Raw genomic sequence first — 22,730 nt, 5'->3', positions numbered from 1 at the left:
AAGTGGAATGTCACCCGTTTAAAAAATTCACATAGGTTCTTCCTGTGCCTCAGGACAGTTCAGTCAGTATGTTCTTCCTGTGCCCCAGGACAGTTCAGTCAGTATGTTCTTCCTGTGCTCCAGGACAGTTCAGTCAGTATGTTCTTCCTGTGCCCCAGGACAGTTCAGTCAGTATGGTCTTCCTGTGACCCAGGACAGTTCAGTCAGTATGTTCTTCCTGTGCTCCAGGACAGTTCAGTCAGTATGTTCTTCCTGTGCTCCAGGACAGTTCAGTCAGTATGGTCTTCCTGTGCCCCAGGACAGTTCAGTCAGTATGTTCTTCCTGTGCCCCAGGGCAGTTCAGTCAGTATGGTCTTCCTGTGCCCCAGGACAGTTCAGTCAGTATGCTCTTCCTGTGCCCCAGGACAGTTCAGTCAGTATTTGTGAACATGCACCACTCTCTCCTAATCAGAGAGAGAGAACCCTCCAATCTGTGATGTCACTGGGATGCTAAATCTGGGCCAGGTATCCAGTGGTTCTCAAGATATTTGTAATTAGATATGATTTAGTTGAGAATTCCATAACTGCCCATAGGTGTGGAGATAACAGAGGAGAGAGTGATATGCGTCAATAGTCACTCTTACACATTATTTCATTGTACCAACTTCTAGTGCCGAAACTATTTATTATTTTGAAACGTCCTCTGTAACTTGTAGAAGATGACGGAATGGCAGCCTTTGGTCGAGAAGAAAGGTAAAACATCATCGTCGCATGATGTTCTCAATTCAATGAATAATTGTGCCCCAGTCCCCAGACCGCACTTTGAGAACCACTATTGTAGCCGAGGCCTGCGCGGATGACTGGGCGTTAGCGCCGATGGACGACAGAAGCCAGGTCAAGGGCTGCTTGTGTTTGTTTTGACACGGTAGCACTCTGACACAGCATCGCTCTGTTCCTCCACAGAAACCACCTCCAAGTGGAAAGTCTAAAAACAGGCTCTACATTCCCCAAAACCCAGAACGCTAGCTTCCCGTGGTACCTCTCGAAAATAAATATACGTAAAAGGCTCACAAACCCTAAATCAAAAACATGTATATTTTCCAAACTGAAGTACATTTTTTGTATGTTATTAAGTTTGTTAAAAGTATATTTCTACCCATAAGTATTTTCCTGAGAGTATACTTGCAATGTGTTATTGGTTCTTTGTATGTGCTTTCATGTACTAATTCAAAGCACATGTTTAGTATGATAGTCATTAATATGCTGTAAAAGTAATCAAAGTACAGTAGTTAATCTGTAGACCATTTTCGCCTAAAGGTACATGCCTAAGTAAATGGAAGATTGCTCCACTTCTGCAAGGTCAATTTGCATGTTCTTGGTATCTAGGAACATCTAGGGACCTGGGGGTATGTATTTCCAGTGTCACAATATTTCTGTCTGTTACCAGGGTTAGAAATTAACGGGGGCTCGGGGCAAAATGCCCTTGAAAATGGACAAAATGCCCTTGAAAATCAGTTAAGGGGGGCACAAAATGCCCCCGACTGTTTACTAATTATATATTTATCCGGTAATTACCGTTTTATCCTGTGAAAATAATTCCCTCGCGACTATGTGGTTTGCTGATGAGAATCGCGGGGCGGGAGCTTGGTGCTGGATTAGCAAGATGAGAAGCATGCCACTGCAGAGCCGCAGAGCTCACAGGTGTGCCCGCACTACTGCACAACAGTGCAATACTCCAATTCAGTCATTGGCAATTCAGCCATTGGGTGGGTGGCGCTGCTGAGCGGTCCCCAGACCGGACCTGATAGCGCCGCTGGCTCTGCGGCTCTGCAGTTGCATACTATTGGGATGAGTTTATCGCTTCGTTGGGAGGCGGAGATTGTCATTGGTTTCAGCGATCACGCAACGTTGGACCCCACGATAATGTTGCCGTCTCTCTCTGCCAAATTTCTCAGTTCTTCGCTTGATAATTAATACAAATGTCCAATATAACGGAATTCGTTAGCTCATAAAAATGTGATTATAACAGACTGCTGTTAATGTCGGGCCGACTGCCCACAGACGCCTATTTGATTTCAAGTCAGGAGCAGCACGGAGTCTCGAGGGACTTATTTTATTTGGAATATATTAATGACTGTATATATGCAAAAGTAGCCTAGTTTTAAGTTAAAATATTATAAATCTACATGCCTTGAGGATGTCATTCTTTATATAGCCTGCCTATCAATTGTTTTTAAGCTCAATAAACTGACCGGAATTTCTCACATTTGTCCGGGAGATTGAAATCTTCCAGGACACTGAGACCGGCCCCAGTATTTTCTAACGGAAACCCTGATGGAGACATTAACATTACGTTTTGTTTCATTTATGTGAATAGTTTATTTACAAGTGAACCAAACTTCTCCTCCATTGCAAACACCGCAACGCTCCCAGCTGTGACACACAATTTCACCCCTGTGCGCACTGACAGCTATGCGTTCTCGGCTTCCCTCATGTTAAGGGGGGCCGGGGGGACAAAAAGCCCCAGACAGTTTACTAATGATATATATTATTATGGAGACATTATTAATGTCATTAACATTACGTTATCAAACATAGTATACAAATTAATATTACTATTTATTTAATTGACGAGTGAAAGACGTGATTTATTAAATCTGTTTTGATCAGACGTCGACGTCACTCTCCCCACCCTCTCACATTAGCAGGTGAGCAGCTCACCAGCATTTGATGGCATTTTGAAGACAGACAAGATGGAGCGTTTTTTATCAAGCTATAAAAACACGAAGGAAAAAGAGTCTGAGAAGCAGATTCCCCAGGTCCTTAAATAATTTTTTTTAAAGCGGAGTACGATGGAGTCGTGGGGATTAGACTGGGTAGGGGTTGAGGAGGATGCTACCGGTCAACATATCATTTATTGCAAAGCTTGTCGTGAGACTCCGACTGCAAACACGGCTAGTGTTCGAGGAGCTTGTGTGGATCTTTTTGTCCGCGGGACGAAGACTGCCAAAAAATGTGGATGTAAGGATTTTTAATAACCGTTTATCATAAAAATTCAGTGCCCCCGAAATAAAAAAAAAAATCCCCCGAAATTCAATTAAGGGGGGCAAAAAAAGCCCTGGAATTTTTAATTTTTTTTTCTAACCCTGTCTGTTACTAGGCTGAGTAAATTGTAATGAAGAAAAGAAGAATATGAATTATGATTTATGCATCTTTGATCATGTTAAATCTGCGGGGCACGAGAAAATGCTCACTGAGCTCATTCACCACCTTATTGAGATCATGTGTAAAAAGAAGATTATTACAGACAAAAAGGAAATTAATAATGTCTTCAGGTGCTTCTACCAGGACTTATATACCCCACAGAAGGCGGTGGATCAGCTAAAAATGGACGCGTTCTTCGACAAAATCAAATTACCGTCATTATCGAAACAACAGGTAAAATCAATGGAGGGGGGGGTCTCGATAGAAGAAATACACGCGGCAATCAACAGCCTTAAATTGGGTAAAGCACCAGGAGACGACGGGTTTACTCCCGATTTCTACAAACAATTCAGTGATATAATCGCTCCGAGATTATTAAAAGTATATGAGGACTCACTGATAAAGGGGGGATTGCCCACTAGCCTGAGATCTGCCACTATTACATTACTACAGAAAAAGGGCAAAGACCCTCAATGCTGTGGAAGCTATAGACCTATATCCCTGAGCAACTTGGAAGAAAAAGTATTGGCAAAGATACTTGCGAATAGAATAGAAGATGTACTACCAACTTTGGTGCATTCAGATCAAGTGGGCTTTGTGAAGGGGAGAAACTCAGCTGATAATATCCGCAGACTCCTACACATTATGTGGAAGGTAAGGAATGATATAGAACCTACAGTGGCCTTCTCATTGGATGCCGAAAAGGCCTTTGATAAGGTGGAATTTGCATTCTTATTTCACACGATAGAGCGCTTCGGGTTTGGTCCATCGTTTACTGGGTGGGTAAAACTGTTATACACAAATCCGATGGCATCAGTATTGACCAACGGGATCGTGTCCTCGCCCTTTAACCTAGGGCGGGGGACGAGGCAAGGTTCCCCGCTTTCTCCCCAAATGTTTGCGCTTTTCCTCGAACCACTTGCTATCGCACTGAGGAATAATCAGGACATCAAAGGGATAATAGCGGGGCAGGTAGAACATAAATTATTTTTATATGCGGACGATATCTTATTGGTATCCAGCAATCCTCGAACAGCAGTTGGGATCATTGGAAATGTTATCGAGTCCTTCTCCGAAATATCTGGATACACAATCAACTGGAGCAAGTCAGAAGCAATGCCTCTCTCTAAATGCTGTCCCCCTGATATCAGAAGGGGGTGGCAATACAGATGGATGCCGTCAGGATTGATATACCTAGGAATAAAGCTGATCCCAGGTCTGAAAGAGTTGATGCAAGCCAATATTGCCCCTATAATCGAACACATTAGTGCTCTGACCCAGAATTGGGCCAAAATGAATATGTCCCTCCTGGGAAAGATAAACCTAGTGAAAATGATATTAGCTCCCAAATTAAACTATATCCTATATATGTTGCCGCTGACTCTCCCGACCCAGTTACTCAAACAGTATGACAAAGTCATTAATGTATATCTGTGGGGGGGCAAAAGGCCGCTGTTTGGACGGACCAAAATGTATGCAGCAAAGGAAAATGGCGGTTTATCCCTGCCTAAACTAGACTGGTATCACTATGCATTCTCGCTCTCCCAGCTCTCCAAACTGAATCACTCGTCTGAGGAGGCACCTGCTTGGGTCAGGATGGAGGAGGAAATGATATATCCCTCATCTCTGGAATCCTTCCTGACACAATCAGACAGACCTACACCTCTTAAAAACCCTTTGATGGCATTTATCAGGGAAACTTGGAATCAATCGCACAAAATGACTGGTGATAGCCCATACTTAACTACGAGAGCCTCTATATGGTATAATAAGAAACTAAAGATTGGGAAGAAATCAGTCATATGGGACGATTGGGTTAAAAGGGGGATACATGTACTGGGTGATATAGCCGGGGAGGATGGGGTTTTGCCTTTTGAGGATATTAAGGAGGATTTTGATATAGATAATAAAAACTTTTATAAATTCCTACAGATTAGACATTGTATATCGTCATCAATAGGAGGACCAAAGTGCGGCCCAATTACTGCAATTCAAGAAATATTCTATAAAGGATGGCGCAGGAAAGGCAGTGCGTCAAGATTTTATGATGTTATAAGAGAATACAATGCACCCAAATTGGCGGGTTTGAGATTGAGCTGGGAGAACGATGTACATGAGGAGATTACTGAGGAAATGTGGGAGAAACTGGTATCCAAATGGAGTAAATTCTCTAGGGAGGCGCAATCACAACTTATTTTTTACAAAGTACTGAACAGAAGCTATTGGACGCCCAGTAAACTGGCCAGACTGAAATTAAGGGACAGTGTGTTTCCCTGCAGACAGTGTGTTTCTGCTGGAGATGTGAGAAGGAGACAGGCACTTTACTGCACATGTTGTACGAATGTGAGAAGGTCCGGAAAATGTGGGATCAAATTGTGATATTCCTAAGTAAGGTCCTGAATATGAAGATAAATAACGCCCCAATGGCATGTGTTTTGGGTATAGTACCGAAAGGGATTAAGCTGCCTAAATACCGGGGAATGTGGTATAGAATGGCCATGATATCAGGATGTAGAATTGCATTACGACATTGGAAATCACCTGTTGATATTACTTTTAAAGAATGGATGGAACTAATGTTTCGGACAGCATCATATGAAAGGGTGACGTATAGAGTCGCAGGGAGAGAGGATATTTTCGCTGAGATATGGGACAGTTTTCTACACCTGACTGAACGACCTGAGGACAAATGATTAAGATGGGAATACAATATTATCAAGGATGAATATGAAAAAGGGGATTTGATCTGATGATACTTGTGCTCTGTGATATATTATGTATATATGTACATATATTTTATGTCCGGATGGGGTGTCTATGGAATGGTCAATGTCTCTATCACACTCACATGTGCGCAGATATAGCCACATACAAGTATCTAGGATACACATATTCATATGTGTACATAATAGGTTTACACGCACTCATATACACAAGGATAAGGTATACACGTCAGGGGCACACATACATGCACATACTCATGTATAGGAAATAGACATACATACACCTACATATACACATAGTTGAGATATAGGCTTTCACTGACACATAGGGGGATACACAAGTATATAGGAGACACACACATACGTAGCTGAAACGTGGAAAAAAGGAAAAAAGGAAAAGAAAAAAAAAAGAAAAGAAAAGATGCAGCACATACCTGCCCGCAGGTAGATCGGCCTACATGTAACGTATGACGTATATATATATATATATAACAGGGATGTATATGCACAATGTATAGTATGTTTTGTAAGTGTTTTTTTTTTATTTCCATGTCAGTTATTAATGTGTTTGTATGAGTCTCTTACATGTTTTGTATGTTGCTACAAAAACGAAAAAGGCGAATCTTGGATGTTGGATACTATGCTGTGAAAAGATACACTGTGAATAATGGAAAGATTTGTACAAAAATATAAAAAAAAAAAAATAATGTTAGAATTCATTTTAGAATGATGATCAGTGTGACTGTACTCCTGAAAAAGTATAGTAATATGGTTTATTTGTATTGGGAAAGATACAGACGCATTAGCTGGTTGAACAACATCTATATGTGTGGTAATAATGCAGATATTGAGTGTATTTCAGTGAAAATGCGCGTGGTGCACGCCTCGAATCCAACCAAAGCGAAAACGATCGCTTCCGCCCCGCGAGTCGCGCGCACGCTTGCGGCCAGTGGGCACAGCTACGTCCGTTAACATGGGAGCAAAAGTGAAGCGCTGGTCGCCCGCCAGCCCGCCTGCCTTCATTTGCGGCTGGTCTGCCTGCGCCCTTAGAGGGTGGGAAACCCGGTGAGGGTGGGTCCTGGTCATTGTAAACAGCGACTCCTACAGTTCGGTCGAGGCACCTGCACAGCAAGTTACGTTACACTCTCCCAGTGAGAGTCCGCGCTGCCAGGTGAAAAGAAGCGGTGGGCTGGATACACATGTGTGGGAGGAAGCATGCGATAGTCTCCGCCCTCCCGGACCGACGGTAGGGGGTAGAGTGCGCAACGACCAGGAAGGGGATTAGGAATTGGCATAACGACTAACATTGGGATGGGAGAAAAACAGAAAAAGAAGGGGGGGGAAAGATAATAATTTCAATTTTTTTTTTAAAGTGTACTATTTTATAAGTAAAAGTTGCCAAAATACATAAAACATATCATTTCAATATATATGACTTACATTTTGCTCAATTTGGTGAGTGTCACAATTGAATCAATTCCATTCAGGGTGAGTGAATGTGGTAGAACAGTTATTCCATTTAGAATAGCGGATGCGGAGCTAATGATGCTAATGATGGAGCATCGGCGTCGGTTGTGTGATAGTAAAGGGTTAACCTTCTGTATCGTCAGTGAAAGGGTTAACCGGCTGTCGTGTGGCAGTGAAAGGGTTAAGGTCTTCCAGCTTGTTCCGAGCTTGGAAAGTCTGTGGTCAAGTATATACTTGACCACATCTTGCACAGTTGTACACCCCTGGCCTATTTTTATTTTTTTACTTATAATTATACTATATTCTATTGTGCTTGTTTTAAATTTAGTTTATATCCCATTACATTTTATTCCACCTCTTTATTTTACAGTTGTACAGCCCTGGCCTATTTTTGTTTTAAATTTCATAATTCTATTCCGTTGTGCTTCTATCTTAATTTTGTTCATATTTCATTTTATTCCACCTTTTTATTTTATTATCCGTCCGTTATCGTCTGTCTGTTAACACATTGGGCGCCAGAGGTCGCTGTGGGCGTATGGCCGTGTGTGCCCGCACTGTAATGAATGGGGCTACTGTACATGCTGGTGTTTGCAGTGCTAAAACTATATTAAATATTATAGCTATGGCAGCGTTTCCGTTAGCCGGTAATTACCGGTATTTGACCGGCAAAATCTGTTGAAGTCCGACATATTTAATCTCTCCGGTCTTAATGTCCGGTGAAAATAATTCCCTGAGTCTAAGCAAAATTTGATTATTTGAATTGTATTCAAATAGGCTAAAATTAAATAGCCTATGCGATGAACGAAACGATCATTACATTTGTTTCCTCGTTGCTTCTAATAATGACAACGACGTTGTCAGCGAGAGCTTAGTGCTGGGTGTGCAAACTTTTGTGAAGCTGCAGAGCCGGAGCAGCAGCAGCACAATGCAGTATTCCAGCAGTACTCCAATTCAGCCATTTTCAATTCAATGTTGGGTGGGGGGCGCTGCTGTGCGGTCCCCAGAAAAGAGCCAATAACAGCTGAATCAGCTGCTCTGCAGCGCCATACTCTTTGCAAATAAGTTGTTGCGAGGTGGAGAGAGTCGTCACGCAAACCCACGATAATGTTGCCGTCTCTCTCTGCCAAATTTCTCAGTTCTTCGCTTGATATAATTAATACAAATGTCCAATATAACGGAATTCGTTAGCTCATAAAAATGTGATTATAACAGACTGTTTATTAATGTCGGGCGACTGCCCACAGACACCCATTTGATTTAAAGTCGGCAGCAGCACGAGTCTCGGGACTTATTTTATTTGGAATATAATGACTTTATACGCAAAAGTAGCCTAGTTTTAAGTAAAAATATTATAAATCTACATGCCTTGATGATGTCATTCTTTTGTTTTGTTGTCATTCTTTTGCCTATCAATTGTTTTTAAGCTCAATAAACTCTGACCGGAATGTCTCTCATTTGACCGGTAGATTGAAATCTACCGGACACTGAGGCCGGCAACAATTTTTTCTAACGGAAACCCTGAGCTATGGATCTAATAATATAGTCGACTCGATTGTCATTGAGTTTCTTCCGGTCAAGATGCAAAAAACAGATACTTTTCATCCATACATCCCCGTTTTATACTGTGGTGAATATGAGTATAGTTTTAGAGTAATTCTGTGTAATCCCAGGAAACGCAGCTAAACAGTGTTTCAGTGCATTTCACAATCGTGCCATTCCTCGCTTGGATCAACAATCAATCTGAAATCAACGCTAGATTATCGGTATTATGTTTCATCATGCATGCATGAAAGGGTGGGGGGGGTGGGGGGTTTCTATGCTTCGATCGCCACCAACGGAATACTTTACACAGTACATTACAGACACACTCTCCGATCGCGGGGAAGGAATTATCGGATCAACGCAAGATTGATAGCATATAGCCCTTACCTCGTCTATGATGTACTGCAAAAAGAATATTCCAATGACCTGATCACCATTCCAAGTATTGATGTCGGTCGTGTTGCCAAGATAATCCACCAAAACACATGAACCGGCGGTGCTCGAGTGTCCCCAATCCATGTGTTATAAACGCTTGTCCAATGATGTGCAATACCGGCCGCAAGGCGTTAGGTGGCGGTATTGGACGTTTGCGATCTCAGACCCATTCCCAATGATAATATCAGGCTGGATGGATGGATTATGAATGGAAATATCGAATAAAAGAAATAACGATGAAAACCCGACTTTTCTCGGGTTTGTTGCCCAACGTTCGGCGAGTTAACCCGACTTATCTGGGATCTGGCGTCCAATGTGTTAATGTCGCACCAAAAACGACCAAAGCTAATTCCTTATATGTGAAAACTACTTGGCAATAAAGACCTTTCTGATTCAGATTTTCCTTTAACGCTCCTGACTCATGGAACATCCTTCAACACACTAAAGATCGATACAACCTATGCACAGTTCAGAAACATGCTCACTAACCACTGTATATCAGCCTGTAACTGTTTTAGCCGTTTCTCGTTTTGATCTCGTGTTTTAGGCGATTCCCCCCGTTATTAGCTTTGTTTAGATCTAGTTGTGTTACTACTTTTGATTTAGTCATTGTAAATGAGGGAAACACACTTCCAGTTTTAAATACAGGTTTGATGATGATGATGATACATTATGGCTGGTGTCGAATGGCAGATGGATGAATTGCCCATTGATATATAAAATAAACACCAGTGGTCCCAGTATTGACCCCTGAGGGACACCGATGTTACATGGGTACACACCTGGCGGAGATATTAGGCAGGAGAAGATAACAGGGATACTTAGGCCTGCCGCGATAAGCAATAAATCGATTAATTGCTGCGATAATTAAAATGAATGCAATGATTTTGACGGGCGCGATTAATTGCTATTTGCGCGTTTGTTTTAATGAGGCGGAACCAGTGCCGCTTGTCAGTCACTGTCCGTGTTGGGAGGCGGGTCGCTGACGTTACTAGAGTACAGCACGGGAGCCCCGTGGGGCAACGCCACAGCTTAACTACATTTCTCAATAGTGTGGCTCCTTTTAACCAAGTAGCATTATTTGTAGTGTAACGTTAGCTATTTTTAGACCCAAGTAGTTACTCGCTACTGCCCGGAGAAACTGGACTGCTAAATAAAGATGAAAGATAGAGCTTTGATTCTCATTCCATGCTAACAACATTAGCTAACAAACGAAATACAACGTATAGCATAGCTACAAGTACAACACAGAATAACGTTAATACAATTACATGCATCATTGTTTACAATGAACGGGTGGAGCTGGTCAAAGGACTGGACACGGGGACAAGTTAAACATGAATTAATTTATTATAACACTCCGGTAGTTTCGAGTCGTGCTGCAGTGCCTACGCACCACAGCTATTCTATTATATACTGCTTTGACGCTTCCTCCTCATCGTTGATTGCCTGTAGTAGCTGCATCTAACGTTAGTAGCTAACGTTAAAACTAACCTAAAGTTAGTTGTTCACCAACAATCTCAACATTTGTTATTAGCTCAAAAACAACCGGACGAGACATGTTGTCGGCTCATATGTTCTGCTTAGGATAATCGCAACAATACTTCCGGTCCGGTCGGTGGGCTTCAAAATAAAAGTCTAAAACCGGAAAAGACGGAGCGGTGGGCTTCAAAATAAAAGTTTTGGGAAATAAATTTCTCAAAAAAAATTCTCTAACCGGTCGCAATAATATCGCTTATCGCGATATTTTCGGGGGCAATTAATCGCCCAGCAAAATGTGTTATCGTGGCAGGCCTAGGGATACTGGTGAGTGGAGCCGATGCAGCGTGACTTCACAGTCTCTGAAACTTACAGTAGGTAAAATGGACTAAAACAGAAAGAAAACAAAAAATGTAAAGGTCTCATCTAATTGCAGCAGCAGCTCTATACTGTCAGTTGGGCTGTCGGCCGATTGGTCCACAAAAACATCCCCACCCTCTAGCACCCTAGGGGGCTGAAATTGGGCATGGAAGTGTGTGTGCTGTGTGTGTGTGTGTGTGTGTGTGTGTGTGTGTGTATAGATGGTAAACATACAGTCTGTAGACTAGTAGACATATGGTCTGTACTCTGTAGACTGGTCTAGATGGTAAACATATGGTCTGTAGACCGGCTAGATGGTAAACATATAGTCTGTAGACCGGTCTAGATGGTAAACATATGGTCTGTAGACCGGTCTAGATGGTAAACATATGGTCTGTAGACCGGTCTAGATGGTAAACATATGGTCTGTAGACCGGTCTAGATGGTGGTAGCAGCAGTCACACATACCGATGCACATACCTCTACAGATTTGGAAGCTTTTTTTTTCCTGCTGCTTGCCAGGCCAGGAATGTGAGGCTTCTGCAGGTGTTGCTTTGTGAAGGAGGCCAAGCTGACAAGAGTTATTTCACACTGCCATGTGGAAGCCCTCTCTGCATGCAGCGCATGCTCACACACAGCAAGCTTTTCAGATAGATTATTTAAAAAGATTACTTTGGTTGGACAGAAGGCCAATTGATTATCTGTAACAGCTACATAGTACACCATCTGTAGGGCTGATCAAGCTACAACCAAGGCCTCATATTGGAGAATTACCCCCACTACCAAAAACCTGCTACCAAGAGCTGCAACATGTACAATCCAAATGCTTTTCTGCATTTTCTTTACGTGTTATTTGACGTCTGCATTTTGGCTTACATGCTGCACGATAAAAAATGTAAATACAATTAGAAGACTAAAGCAGCATGGTAGTCACACACACACACACACACACACACACACACACACACACACACACACACCCAGTAGCAGCTAGTCTCGCTAACACTACCATCTCATGTCAAAAGTCTGATACTTGAAACCGTGGAGCTCAGTGTGTTTCTTGGAGCTCAAATACAAGTGATCTCTGTAAATGACAGCGTTGCTTTCCCCCAAACACAAAACAACCAGAATCAAAACAAAAGTAAAAACCGACGTCAAGCGGCCGGTGAACGAGACGCCGGATCAACTGTTCCGTTCATTCGTCCGTGTGCACAGTTTGATCTTCAATGGCATCATGTCACGTTTCAGAAATATCATTCTGTATGATTGTGAGCGCATCACCCCCTGCTGAATGACCAACGCTGTAACTCCACAATCATCTGCTCGGTCATGGCGTCAATATTAGACTCTTTAGAATCCAGGTCATGTAGGACTTGACTTGCTAAATACACGTCTAACATAAACCTGAAATGGGACACCGGATCGAGATTAGGTCCCATTGTATCCAGAACCAGGTTTTATTTAGCCAGATCACCATAGAATTATACAAACTGGTGAACCGGCCAGCATTGAGACTGTGTGCGTGTGTGTATGTGCATGTGTGGGTAGTAGATACATATCAATTTCAAACATACAAACAAATGCATAATTTTTTTATTAAAATGTATGGCATAATCCCTTGTCTTCAAGCGGTTGATGTAGAATATTTAAATAAATGTGACGTGTTTTTATCATGTTTGATTACAAGTCATGTTTTCCTAAAACGTCAGTGCTTTTATATTATGTACATTTCATTGATACATTTTGAATATGAATGTAGTTGGTGAGACTAGAAGATCATTTTGACCACATAAGATCTAAAGAAATCCAAATGAAACATGCTCATCTGTATCTAAAAGAAAGTTAAAAGAAAGCCTTCATTTAAGCCAAACTCATCATTCTAACTGAAGTATGATTAAAATATGAACGCTGTCATTATCTAAATCAAATCAAATCAAATTTATTTGTAAGGCCCGACAACACACGTTAATGTCCCCATGGGCCGTACACGTCTTCTTTAAACAAGTCAAGAAGAAACATAACAATAAGTCAAGAACAGAACAAGAACACCATAAGGTCCAACAAATTTAAAATAAATGCAAATAAATTAAAGAATGCAAGCACTCCCAGACATACCCCACACGAAGGTAAGGAAAAACTCACTAAAACCTAACAATAGGGAAAAAAGCTCCACAGGCAGTGTGGAGGAGAGAAACCTTAGAAGGGCCATTCAAGGGGGGATCTCCCTTCTTAGATGTCGGTGATAGTAGTGTTGCAGACTAAACAGTTGGTAAGCATGCACTCAAGTGTGTAGTGAAACACAGATGAGTGCATGCAATAGCAACTGAACATTTTGAAAGATTAAAGATAGAGCTGATAGCGATAGCAACTGAACATTTTGAAAGATTAAAGATAGAGCTGATAGCGAATCTAATTATATAACTATTACTGTTTGTTATTATGTCCTATCTGTGTTATATGTCTGCATGTGTATACTGTATGTGTGTGTATGCGAGTTGATGTGTACAGATGTATGTATCGGTATGTTTTTTTTTTGCCTAAGTATGTTACGGTATTAAGCCACTTCTTGAAGGCGGCGTTGCTAGTAAGCCCCACAGTTCAGAAACTAAAAGAGTTCTCCTCATTCCAACAGTGTAGAAAGTTCAAAATGCATTAAACTAAACTTAACTAAAAGAGGTTAAACTAAAGTGACTGAAAACAGAAATGGCACGTGTCATTATGAAACAGCAAAGAGACATTATGAACAGAGCGGGTAGTTACCTGGGCCATTGCCATTGACCTGCATGGTTACAGCTGCGTGCTCTCAATCCCACACCAAGATGATTTTGGGGGTCATGCAACTGCCATGCATCAAGTCCAGCTAACCATGCACCCTGCAAACTGACAGAAAAAACACAAAGGACAGGTTTACTCACACACTCCATCACAGTCTATCATATATGATTGCGATTTACGATTTGAAACCAACAGCTCATCCATTTAGTCATTTAGCTGATGCTAGTTTTATCCAAAGCGACTTACAAGTTCTGTACGACAAGTCAGCAGGAAAGGTACAACTCCATCAGCTCAGTAACAATGTTCACCAAACAGTGTTGAAACGTGGGTGCTGCAGTGTTGAGTGGATAGTAGTAGAGACATAATTAGTATAGTAGGTAGTAATACGAGATTTGTTATGAATTGAAAATGGGGGACCCTGATGTAAACAAGACGAAAGTCTCTCTCTGGTCTGCATCCCCTTAACAATTGTGTGTATTGAGCTGTACTGTATTGTACCCATTCTGCAATCTGTTAATAAAATGTTCAATCAATCAATCAATACAGACAAGGACGATTAATTAGTGGAAGAGTGCATGATAGTAGAAGACAGTAAGTAGTAAGTAAGTAACTTTTTTCCGTATTTATTTTCTTCTTCTTTCATTTCAGATATTGATTGAAGAAGTGCGTTTTTAGTCGACGGTCGAAAGATTGGTCGTGGTCGATGGTCGTCTTGCGGCTGTCTTAACACATTCGGGACGGGCCACGGAGATCTCCGTGTTTTGATTCCACCGGTTGTGGACAGAGGCACGGATATATCCGTGGGAAGTTGTTATTGCTTTTATTCCATTTTAATAACCTATTCAAGGTCGCCGAGCGGCACTGCAGATTTACCCTACTCTATGAATTCGAGAAGGTGCAATACCGGCCAGATCCTTTTAGGGGCGCTATCGCGCTAATGCAGTGTGCCCTGTGGCTGAACGGATCAGTATTTTTTTTTTTACTTTCAATGGCGATTTCAGTAGCAGGATTCTGGATGTGCAGCATGTAGCTTGGATTACGTTTCGGATAGCAGATTTCACCATGCAATAAGGGGATTTATCATCAGCCAATGGATCTACCAGATGGCGATCGATAACAGGGAAATGCTTGGGGGGGGGGGGGGGGGGGGGGGATCAGCCCGGACCACGGTAAGATCTTTTTCACGTAAATTACAGCCCGATTGGGCATTGTTTTGATAGCCATCCAGGCGATCGGCCTATGTGGCTAGTTAGACGAACACGGTTATTGGTAATCAATAATAATAAACGACGTCCCCTGCCTCCCCTGCCTCCCCTGCCCCCCCCCACCCCCTTTCATGTATACATGCTTTGGGATCGTCCCGATCATATGCAGTTTGAGTTATTTCTGTAGCATCTGTAAAACGGAAATGCCATTGGATATAACGTTAGCAGCTATTAGCCCTATATCTAGCCTTCCAGAAAATATACTAGTCCCAAATCCCGTATAACGCTTATATTCACGGCACTATAAAATGAGAACCTATTGATGATTTTTTTTTCTTTAAGCCATTTTGAAGGGACGGTTTATGGACTCAATTGACAATGAGAATGGACAGATAGCAATACTATAAAGTATAGATTTAGCTGTACAAACAGCCCCACGTTTGTTTACATTCCCCGGTCCTCTACATTAATTAGACTCAGCCCAATGGCCCCGAATGTGTTAACTGTGGTGGGAAGTAGGGATGCACCGATCCGACTTTTTCAGTCCCGATACCTGGGTTTGGGTATCGGCCAATACCGATAGTCAAATTTCCCCCCCAAAAAAGTTTAAAAAAATAAACAAACATTTAATCCACATGTTTTTTATTATATTAACCCATTCTCCGCCATTCACGTGTTAAGGCGGGTTTCTCCGCCATGCGATATCTGTACGGCGTCTTCTTGACCAGGATCCAATTGAAAAAGAGATGGAAATCTCAATGAGATTACCCTGGTTAAATAAAAAGGATAAATAAATTATTATTATTATTTTTTAAATAGACCGAAAAGATTACACATTAGACAGAGTGAAATCTTTATTTTTAGATCCTTATTTTACCAGGCTATTTGACTAAGAACACATTGTTATTTACAGAAACGGAGCTGGAGGTCGAGTTACAGGGAGAGTTACATAACACACACACGCACGCACTCGGGTGCTACAGTACCTAGTACTGTATAACCACAGTCGACTTAGCGACTGAGCACTTCCACTTGAGCAGCTGGGGGTTAAGTGCCTTGCTTAAAGGTAGAATCTGTAATGCCCTCAAAACAGTGACCTCGAGGCAAAAGAGCCCCGCTCGGTATTGCACCTTCTTAATTTTTTTTGTTTTGGTCTGAAGTGTGGAGTTGAGTGGGGATAGGGGGGGGGGGGGGGTTGCTATAGCTGGCCACACCTCAGACTTTGCCAAGAGAGGTATGGAGAAATTCACAGTATAATACGGAATACGTTACTAAATTCCAACACACACATCAGAGGCAAACACGTTTTTTTTTTTAACAAAGTGCAGGTTTGTGCAACACTGGATAATTTCTCTTGAAACAGATCAACTGCGAAGACAGAGGTCTTGGTACTTCCATATATATATATATATATATATATATATATATATATATATATATATATATATATATATATAATAAAAATAATTTACCCAGGGACAGTGCACATTAATCAACATCTTCAGTTTCCACATCAATGTAAATTAGCTAATGAGCTAGTTTTCATCTGTAGTCCCTGCCTGAATGTCTTTATGGTGTGGGAGGAACACAGGGAGAACATGCAAACTCCACTCAGAAAGGCCCCCCGCTGGGGTTCTAACCCAGGACCTTCTTGCTGTGAGGCAGCAGTGCTAACCACTGTGCCACCATGCCGCCCAATATATCACATCAACATGCTCCACAACACAAAGGCCTTTCTTTATTAAAAGAGCAAAAAGGGCTGAAGCTGCTTCATGCGCTCAACAGCGCTGAGCCCCGCCTTGTTCACAGGTGCGCTCGCCTCCGACATTTATGAGCATAGAGGTCCTGTGTGCCATGACCGGGTCATAATCAATGGACACATTATGACCACAAGCACAAAAGAGCCATTCCGTCCCCAAGAACGACGCCAAGATGGGGGAACAACACCGGGATTCATGGGCCACGGAGAGAGGGACGGTTTCAATAGCTAGCGTCTCTGGAGAAGAGAGAGATGGTTTCAACAGCTAGCGTCTCTGGAGTAGAGAGGGATGGTTTCAACAGCTAGTGTCTCTGGAGAAGAGAGGTACGGTTTTAATGGCTAGCGTCTCTGGAGAAGAGAGGTACCGTTTTTAACGGCTAGCGTCTCTGAGAAGAGAGGTACGGTTTTAACGGCTAGCGTCTCTGGAGAAGAGAGGGATGGTTTCAACAGCTAGCGTCTCTGGAGAAGAGAGGTACGGTTTTAATGGCTAGCGTCTCTGGAGAAGAGGTACCGTTTTTAGCGGCTAGCGTCTCTGGAGAAGAGAGGGACGGTTTTAATGGCTAGCGTCTCTGGAGAAGAGGTACCGTTTTTAACGGCTAGCGTCTCTGGAGAAGAGAGGGACGGTTTTAACGGCTAGCATCTCTGGAGAAGAGAGGGACGGTTTTAACGGCTAGCGTCTCTGGAGAAGAGAGGTACGGTTTTAACGGCTAGCGTCTCTGGAGAAGAGAGGACGCAGACTGGGTTGGCGTCAGCTAGTTTCATGGAGTTCTACAGAAGAACAACGTTTCATTTCCACAAGCCAATTTAAATGTATCTTTCTGCATACCCCTCTTAGTTACACACATGCATGTTTTTTATATACATGTACATATATTTCATCAGACCCCAGGACCCCAGGAAGAATAGTCTTTCACCCATGGGTTTTAATCAGAGCAGTTTTTGGGGGTGGTTCAGTGCCTTGCTCAAGGTGGCAGAGACGGTGGACACCGTAGGTGTGATTCCAACCACACTGGTATACAACCTCCTGTGTTGGTTCCAGGGATTAGACCAGTGACCTTTCGCACACACACACTGTATATGTGCGTAATGAATCGTTCCAGCAACAGTAGGCTTCTATTATTCTAATGACTTGTTCTATTAGGAGATTGCGGATCACCCTGGTTCATGACCACACTCACAACCCCCAGACGGAGCAGGTCGTTCCAAGCGCAGCATCGGACTGCTGAATATTTTTTTGGACTTCACATGAACCCATTTATTTTTCACTTCAGCCGCTGTGCGCTCCTCTCCCGACGCTACATTAAACTCACCTGTTATCTCGTCCCATGCCGCTTTTTCTGGGTGTCAAGACTTTTGGTTTATTTAATTTAAGGATCAGATCCATGTAAAGGGGTCTAAATAATTTAACAGGTGTTTGTGCTTGTGAGCATGCGCAGTTGGCGCAGCTGCCTTTTAAATGGTGGCTGATGTCATTCTCACTATAGCACTGACAGAATCACATCGCCTGTTGGGGAGTGGACTTGATTGATTGAAACTTTATTAACTTGGCTATGTCACATATAAAAACAATGTAATGTATCACGTTGGCTGCTGGCTGCTAATGCAGCCTGCGGATAACATTTGCATGTGCACTGTGTTGGGAAATGGTGGCTAAATGAATGAATGTTGTGCTTAAATGTTTGCCGCTAGCTTGTGGCTAGGCTAGCGTACTTTGCCAATGGTGCACGGCTGAGCTAGTGTCTGTGGCTTTGCTTTGCCGGTTTGTCACGGTGAGATTCATGTGGCGGAACTTAGGTGTGTGTGTGCTCCGATTGAATGAGAACCACTGTCTTGTCCTGTTGCATGGGTTTGCGTCGTGTTTGAGACAGCGCGGTTCAAATGGCTTGTGTGAGATGCGGAGGAGGAAGTAAACATTGCCAGGCATTCTGGTAAATGTAGTCATTGTAGTTCTCCCTCTTTCGCCCACTGTTAAAGGGGACATGACATGCAGGTTTGATTAGAATGTATGAAATTGATAGTATATTTATTATTAATATATATATAATATAACTATTAATATTATGCTTAATTAATGTGTATGCTACTGTGCATTTTGTTCTGTTTCACAGGTTTTTGACCTATGGTCAGCTATGGAATTTACCTAGCTACAGTACAAGCTATGGTCAGCTGTGGGAATTAGATAAAGTTGTATTGTGGAAAAACATTTCAACTAGTTTGTTTAAAATAAACAAACTAATGACTAACCATTGAGTCATCCATTGTGTGGTACCCGTCAAGACCCTTTCGGAGGGATTCAAATGAACATTTTTGAAAGATCCGAACACTGGGTGGCCTTGTACCTGTACTACTAAATAAGATGTCTTTAGGTTAGGTTAGTTGTAACGTTAGTTTAGGTTCGTGTTAACGTTAGATAATGTACAAAATAAACGTTTTCCGCTGCTATAAACGTTGCACTTTTATTTTGAAAACCCCTGAAAGGAAGTCATTATATTTGCTTTACCATCCTGTTCTGTGTTAGCTCCGGTTAGCTCCGAGCGTCCAGTAGTTAGTAGTATATTATCAATACCAGCCATTGGATTACTGTTTTCTAAATTGGGGAGGCTTTTAATCGTCAAGGTAAGAGGATTTTAAGTCATGGTATCCATAAACTTCAATCGGTTCGGATCCTTTGAAGGAATGAGAATATCAACAAACCTGTAGGGAACGTCAGGCTACTGTCCTGCCTCACTTCCAGTGATGAAGCTAAGCTATGCTAACGGAGCGACTGTTCCCAAAGCTAAATGCACGCACAGAGACAAAAAAGGTATGTATCTTCTTGTCTAACTCCAGGGAAGATGTTAAATAAGCTAATTTCCCAAAATGTTGGAGTTTTCCTTTAACACTACACCATATTTGATCTATTTATTAAAGAGATTTGCACTACATCCATACCAAATTTTTAAACATGTAAACGTTTGCATTTGTGTACCTCGCACACATGCACACTTATGGCCAAAGGAAAGGACACTTTAAATTAGAATAACAGGAACAGTGTATTGCACTACCAAAGCTAACTAGCATGTCCCATATGCTCTGTAAATAACTATGTACAGATACCGAGATGTCACTCCATGTTACCTGTTAACTGCACAATGTTGTTTCTTCCTTGATTCTATTATATGTACCACTGTATTGCACATCGTTGCGGGCAAGACCACCCGCATTTCATTGTATACCTGTATGCCGTGACAATTAAAACTCTTGACTTGACCTCGTTGTCTGCATTTGTGTACCTCATTGCCTGCATTTTTACCTCATTGTACTTAGGTTGTTCTTTAGTTGTAGTGTTGTAGACTTTATTCCTCTTTTACCTACTTTTTATTTTACTGTATGAAGCACATTCTCAGGGGGCTCATACAGAACCAAGCATTTCAAACTAGAGACGTTTGCAGGACCGAAGGTAAACTAGAGACGTCTGCAGGACGGAAGGTAAACTAGAGACGTCTGCAGGACGGAAGGTAAACTAGAGATGTCTGCAGGACGGAAGGTAAACTAGAGACGTCTGCAGGACAGGAGGTAAACTAGAGACGTCTGCAGGACAGAAGGTAAACTAGAGACGTCTGCAGGACAGAAGGTAAACTAGAGACGTCTGCAGGACAGAAGGTAAACTAGAGACGTCTGCAGGACGGGAGGTAAACTAGAGACGTCTGCATGACAGAAGGTAAACTAGAGACGTCTGCAGGACGGAAGGTAAACTAGAGACGTCTGCAGGACAAGAGGTAAACTAGAGACGTCTGCAGGACGGAAGGTAAACTAGAGACATCTGCAAGACAGAAGGTAAACTAGAGACGTCTGCAGGACGGAAGGTAAACTAGAGACGTCTGCAGGACGGGAGGTAAACTAGAGACGTCTGCAGGACAGAAGGTAAACTAGAGACGTCTGCAGGACGGGAGGTAAACTAGAGACGTCTGCAGGACAAGAGGTAAACTAGAGACGTCTGCAGGACGGAAGGTAAACTAGAAACGTCTGCAGGACGGAAGGTAAACGAGAGACGTCTGCAGGACGGAAGGTAAACTAGAGACGTCTGCAGGACAGAAGGTAAACTAGAGACGTCTGCAGGACAGAAGGTAAACTAGAGACGTCTGCAGGACAGAAGGTAAACTAGAGACGTCTGCAGGACGGAAGGTAAACTAGAGACGTCTGCAGGACGGAAGGTAAACTAGAGACCAATGTTCCCTCTAATTATTTTTTGGTCTGAGCAAACACTCAAACCTCCTGAGCAGACATCAGCAACTACTGAGCAACATACGTCACCTGCCGATTAACCGGTTAGTTGATAAGCGGCGGTTTGTAAAAAATCTGAGAATCTTAATTTCCCTTAATGTCTAACATAAAAATATATACATTTTGCTGATACACAGAGTAATACAAAAAGGCATATATATTCCTTAATCTAATATTTATTTGACCATTGATTGACGATACAGAGCATAGTCCTTACTTTGGCGGCGGCGGTGTGAGTCGTGTCACTAACTTTTGTCTTTTTAGGAGGCTGACTAGTCATTATTTTATTAAGTGAATTATAATGCGACTTCAAGGGTGACCATATTGTGATTCTTTTAAAAGAGGACACTCTGCCTTCAGCCTCAAGATACTTAATCAAAGTTTACTCAAAGATGCCTTATCATTATAATATATTTAAAGTATACCTCCTCTGTATTAGGGATGGGTACCTTTCACATTTGAACCGATACCGGTACCTGTGAATCGATACCGGTACCCAACGGTACCTTTTTTCGGTACTTTAGTCTCAAGAAATTTAATTTACCTACCTCTGTCGTAAAAAAAAATCCAAACTTCAAATAACTACAATTTCGACAGTTTTCGGCTTGTCATTGCTCCGACTGCTTTGTTGTTGAATCAAGTCAAATCCTAGGTAAGCATATATTGTGCGTGTGAACGTTGACTTGAAAAAAAAAAGTTAAAAAAAATAAAAAATTAAATTAAATTCGGTTTCTCACTTGATTCGATACTCTGTAGTACCGACGTGTTTCGGTTCGGTGCCTCAAAAGTACCGAATTCGGTACCTATCCCTACTCTGTATGGATATAAAATTATTGTTTATATTATTTTATATAACAAAATAATATCTCTATAACCAAAGTTACTCAACAACATGCTGTATTATGCCTAAAGTAATCTATCTGACACATCTCAAGAAAATAACTAAATCAACCTATGACAAAATAATATATATTTTCAAGTCTTACTGGAGAAAATAAATAACAAGAGAAATATGATGTAATGTTCTAAATAATACCTCTTCTGTATTAGAAAATCCAGCTTTAAAAAATATATCTTTATCTTTTCAATGTAATGTAAATTATAAAACAGTAACCTCACAAAGATACTAATTTAAAAGTGCACTATGCAGTTTCAGATTTGTTGCAATTAGTGTACTAAACTAATTTATTACACACATAATCCTTGATTGTATCATAAGCATCTTATCAAACCAAAACATCATTTTGAGGCATCAAAATAGTTTTCAATTATTTTCTTTCTCTCTCTGTATAGCTGCATTCTTCAATCAATTTGGTCAACTTTGCCATCAAACTCTCGCCTTGCACTGCTTTGTTTGTAATGTTTTGCTGTGTCCATGTGAGCTTTGAGATCGCCAGCACCTTTATTAGACACAAACATATGGTCAAGCTTTGCACGCCGCTTCCAATTAGTCTCGACCGGGATGATAAATTGGATTTTCTCTGCAGTTCATCTGTAATGTACATTTTCGCGTTTGCATTGTGAGGAGCCAGCAATGCT

The 22,730-nt window shown here is 41.7% G+C and overlaps 1 protein-coding gene across 2 annotated transcripts in view; it reads right to left on the bottom strand.

The window, feature by feature from the left end:
* kank1a (KN motif and ankyrin repeat domains 1a) overlaps positions 1-22,730 on the bottom strand; it is a 218,026-nt gene that overhangs the window by 52,080 nt on the left and 143,216 nt on the right. For both annotated transcript variants that reach the window (XM_084338250.1, XM_084338249.1), the window contains one exon: positions 13,950-14,069. In XM_084338250.1, the coding sequence (XP_084194376.1) occupies positions 13,950-13,974 (25 nt within the window). In that variant the 5' untranslated portion in view covers positions 13,975-14,069. The remainder of the gene's footprint in view (positions 1-13,949; positions 14,070-22,730) is intronic.

The sequence above is a fragment of the Notolepis coatsorum genome (genome assembly GCF_963971535.1).
Source record: "Notolepis coatsorum genome assembly, chromosome: 2".
Classification (NCBI taxonomy): Eukaryota; Metazoa; Chordata; class Actinopteri; order Aulopiformes; family Paralepididae; genus Notolepis; species Notolepis coatsorum.
The sequence above is the reverse complement of the archived record's forward strand: the minus strand, read 5'-3'. Positions and strand labels throughout refer to the sequence as shown.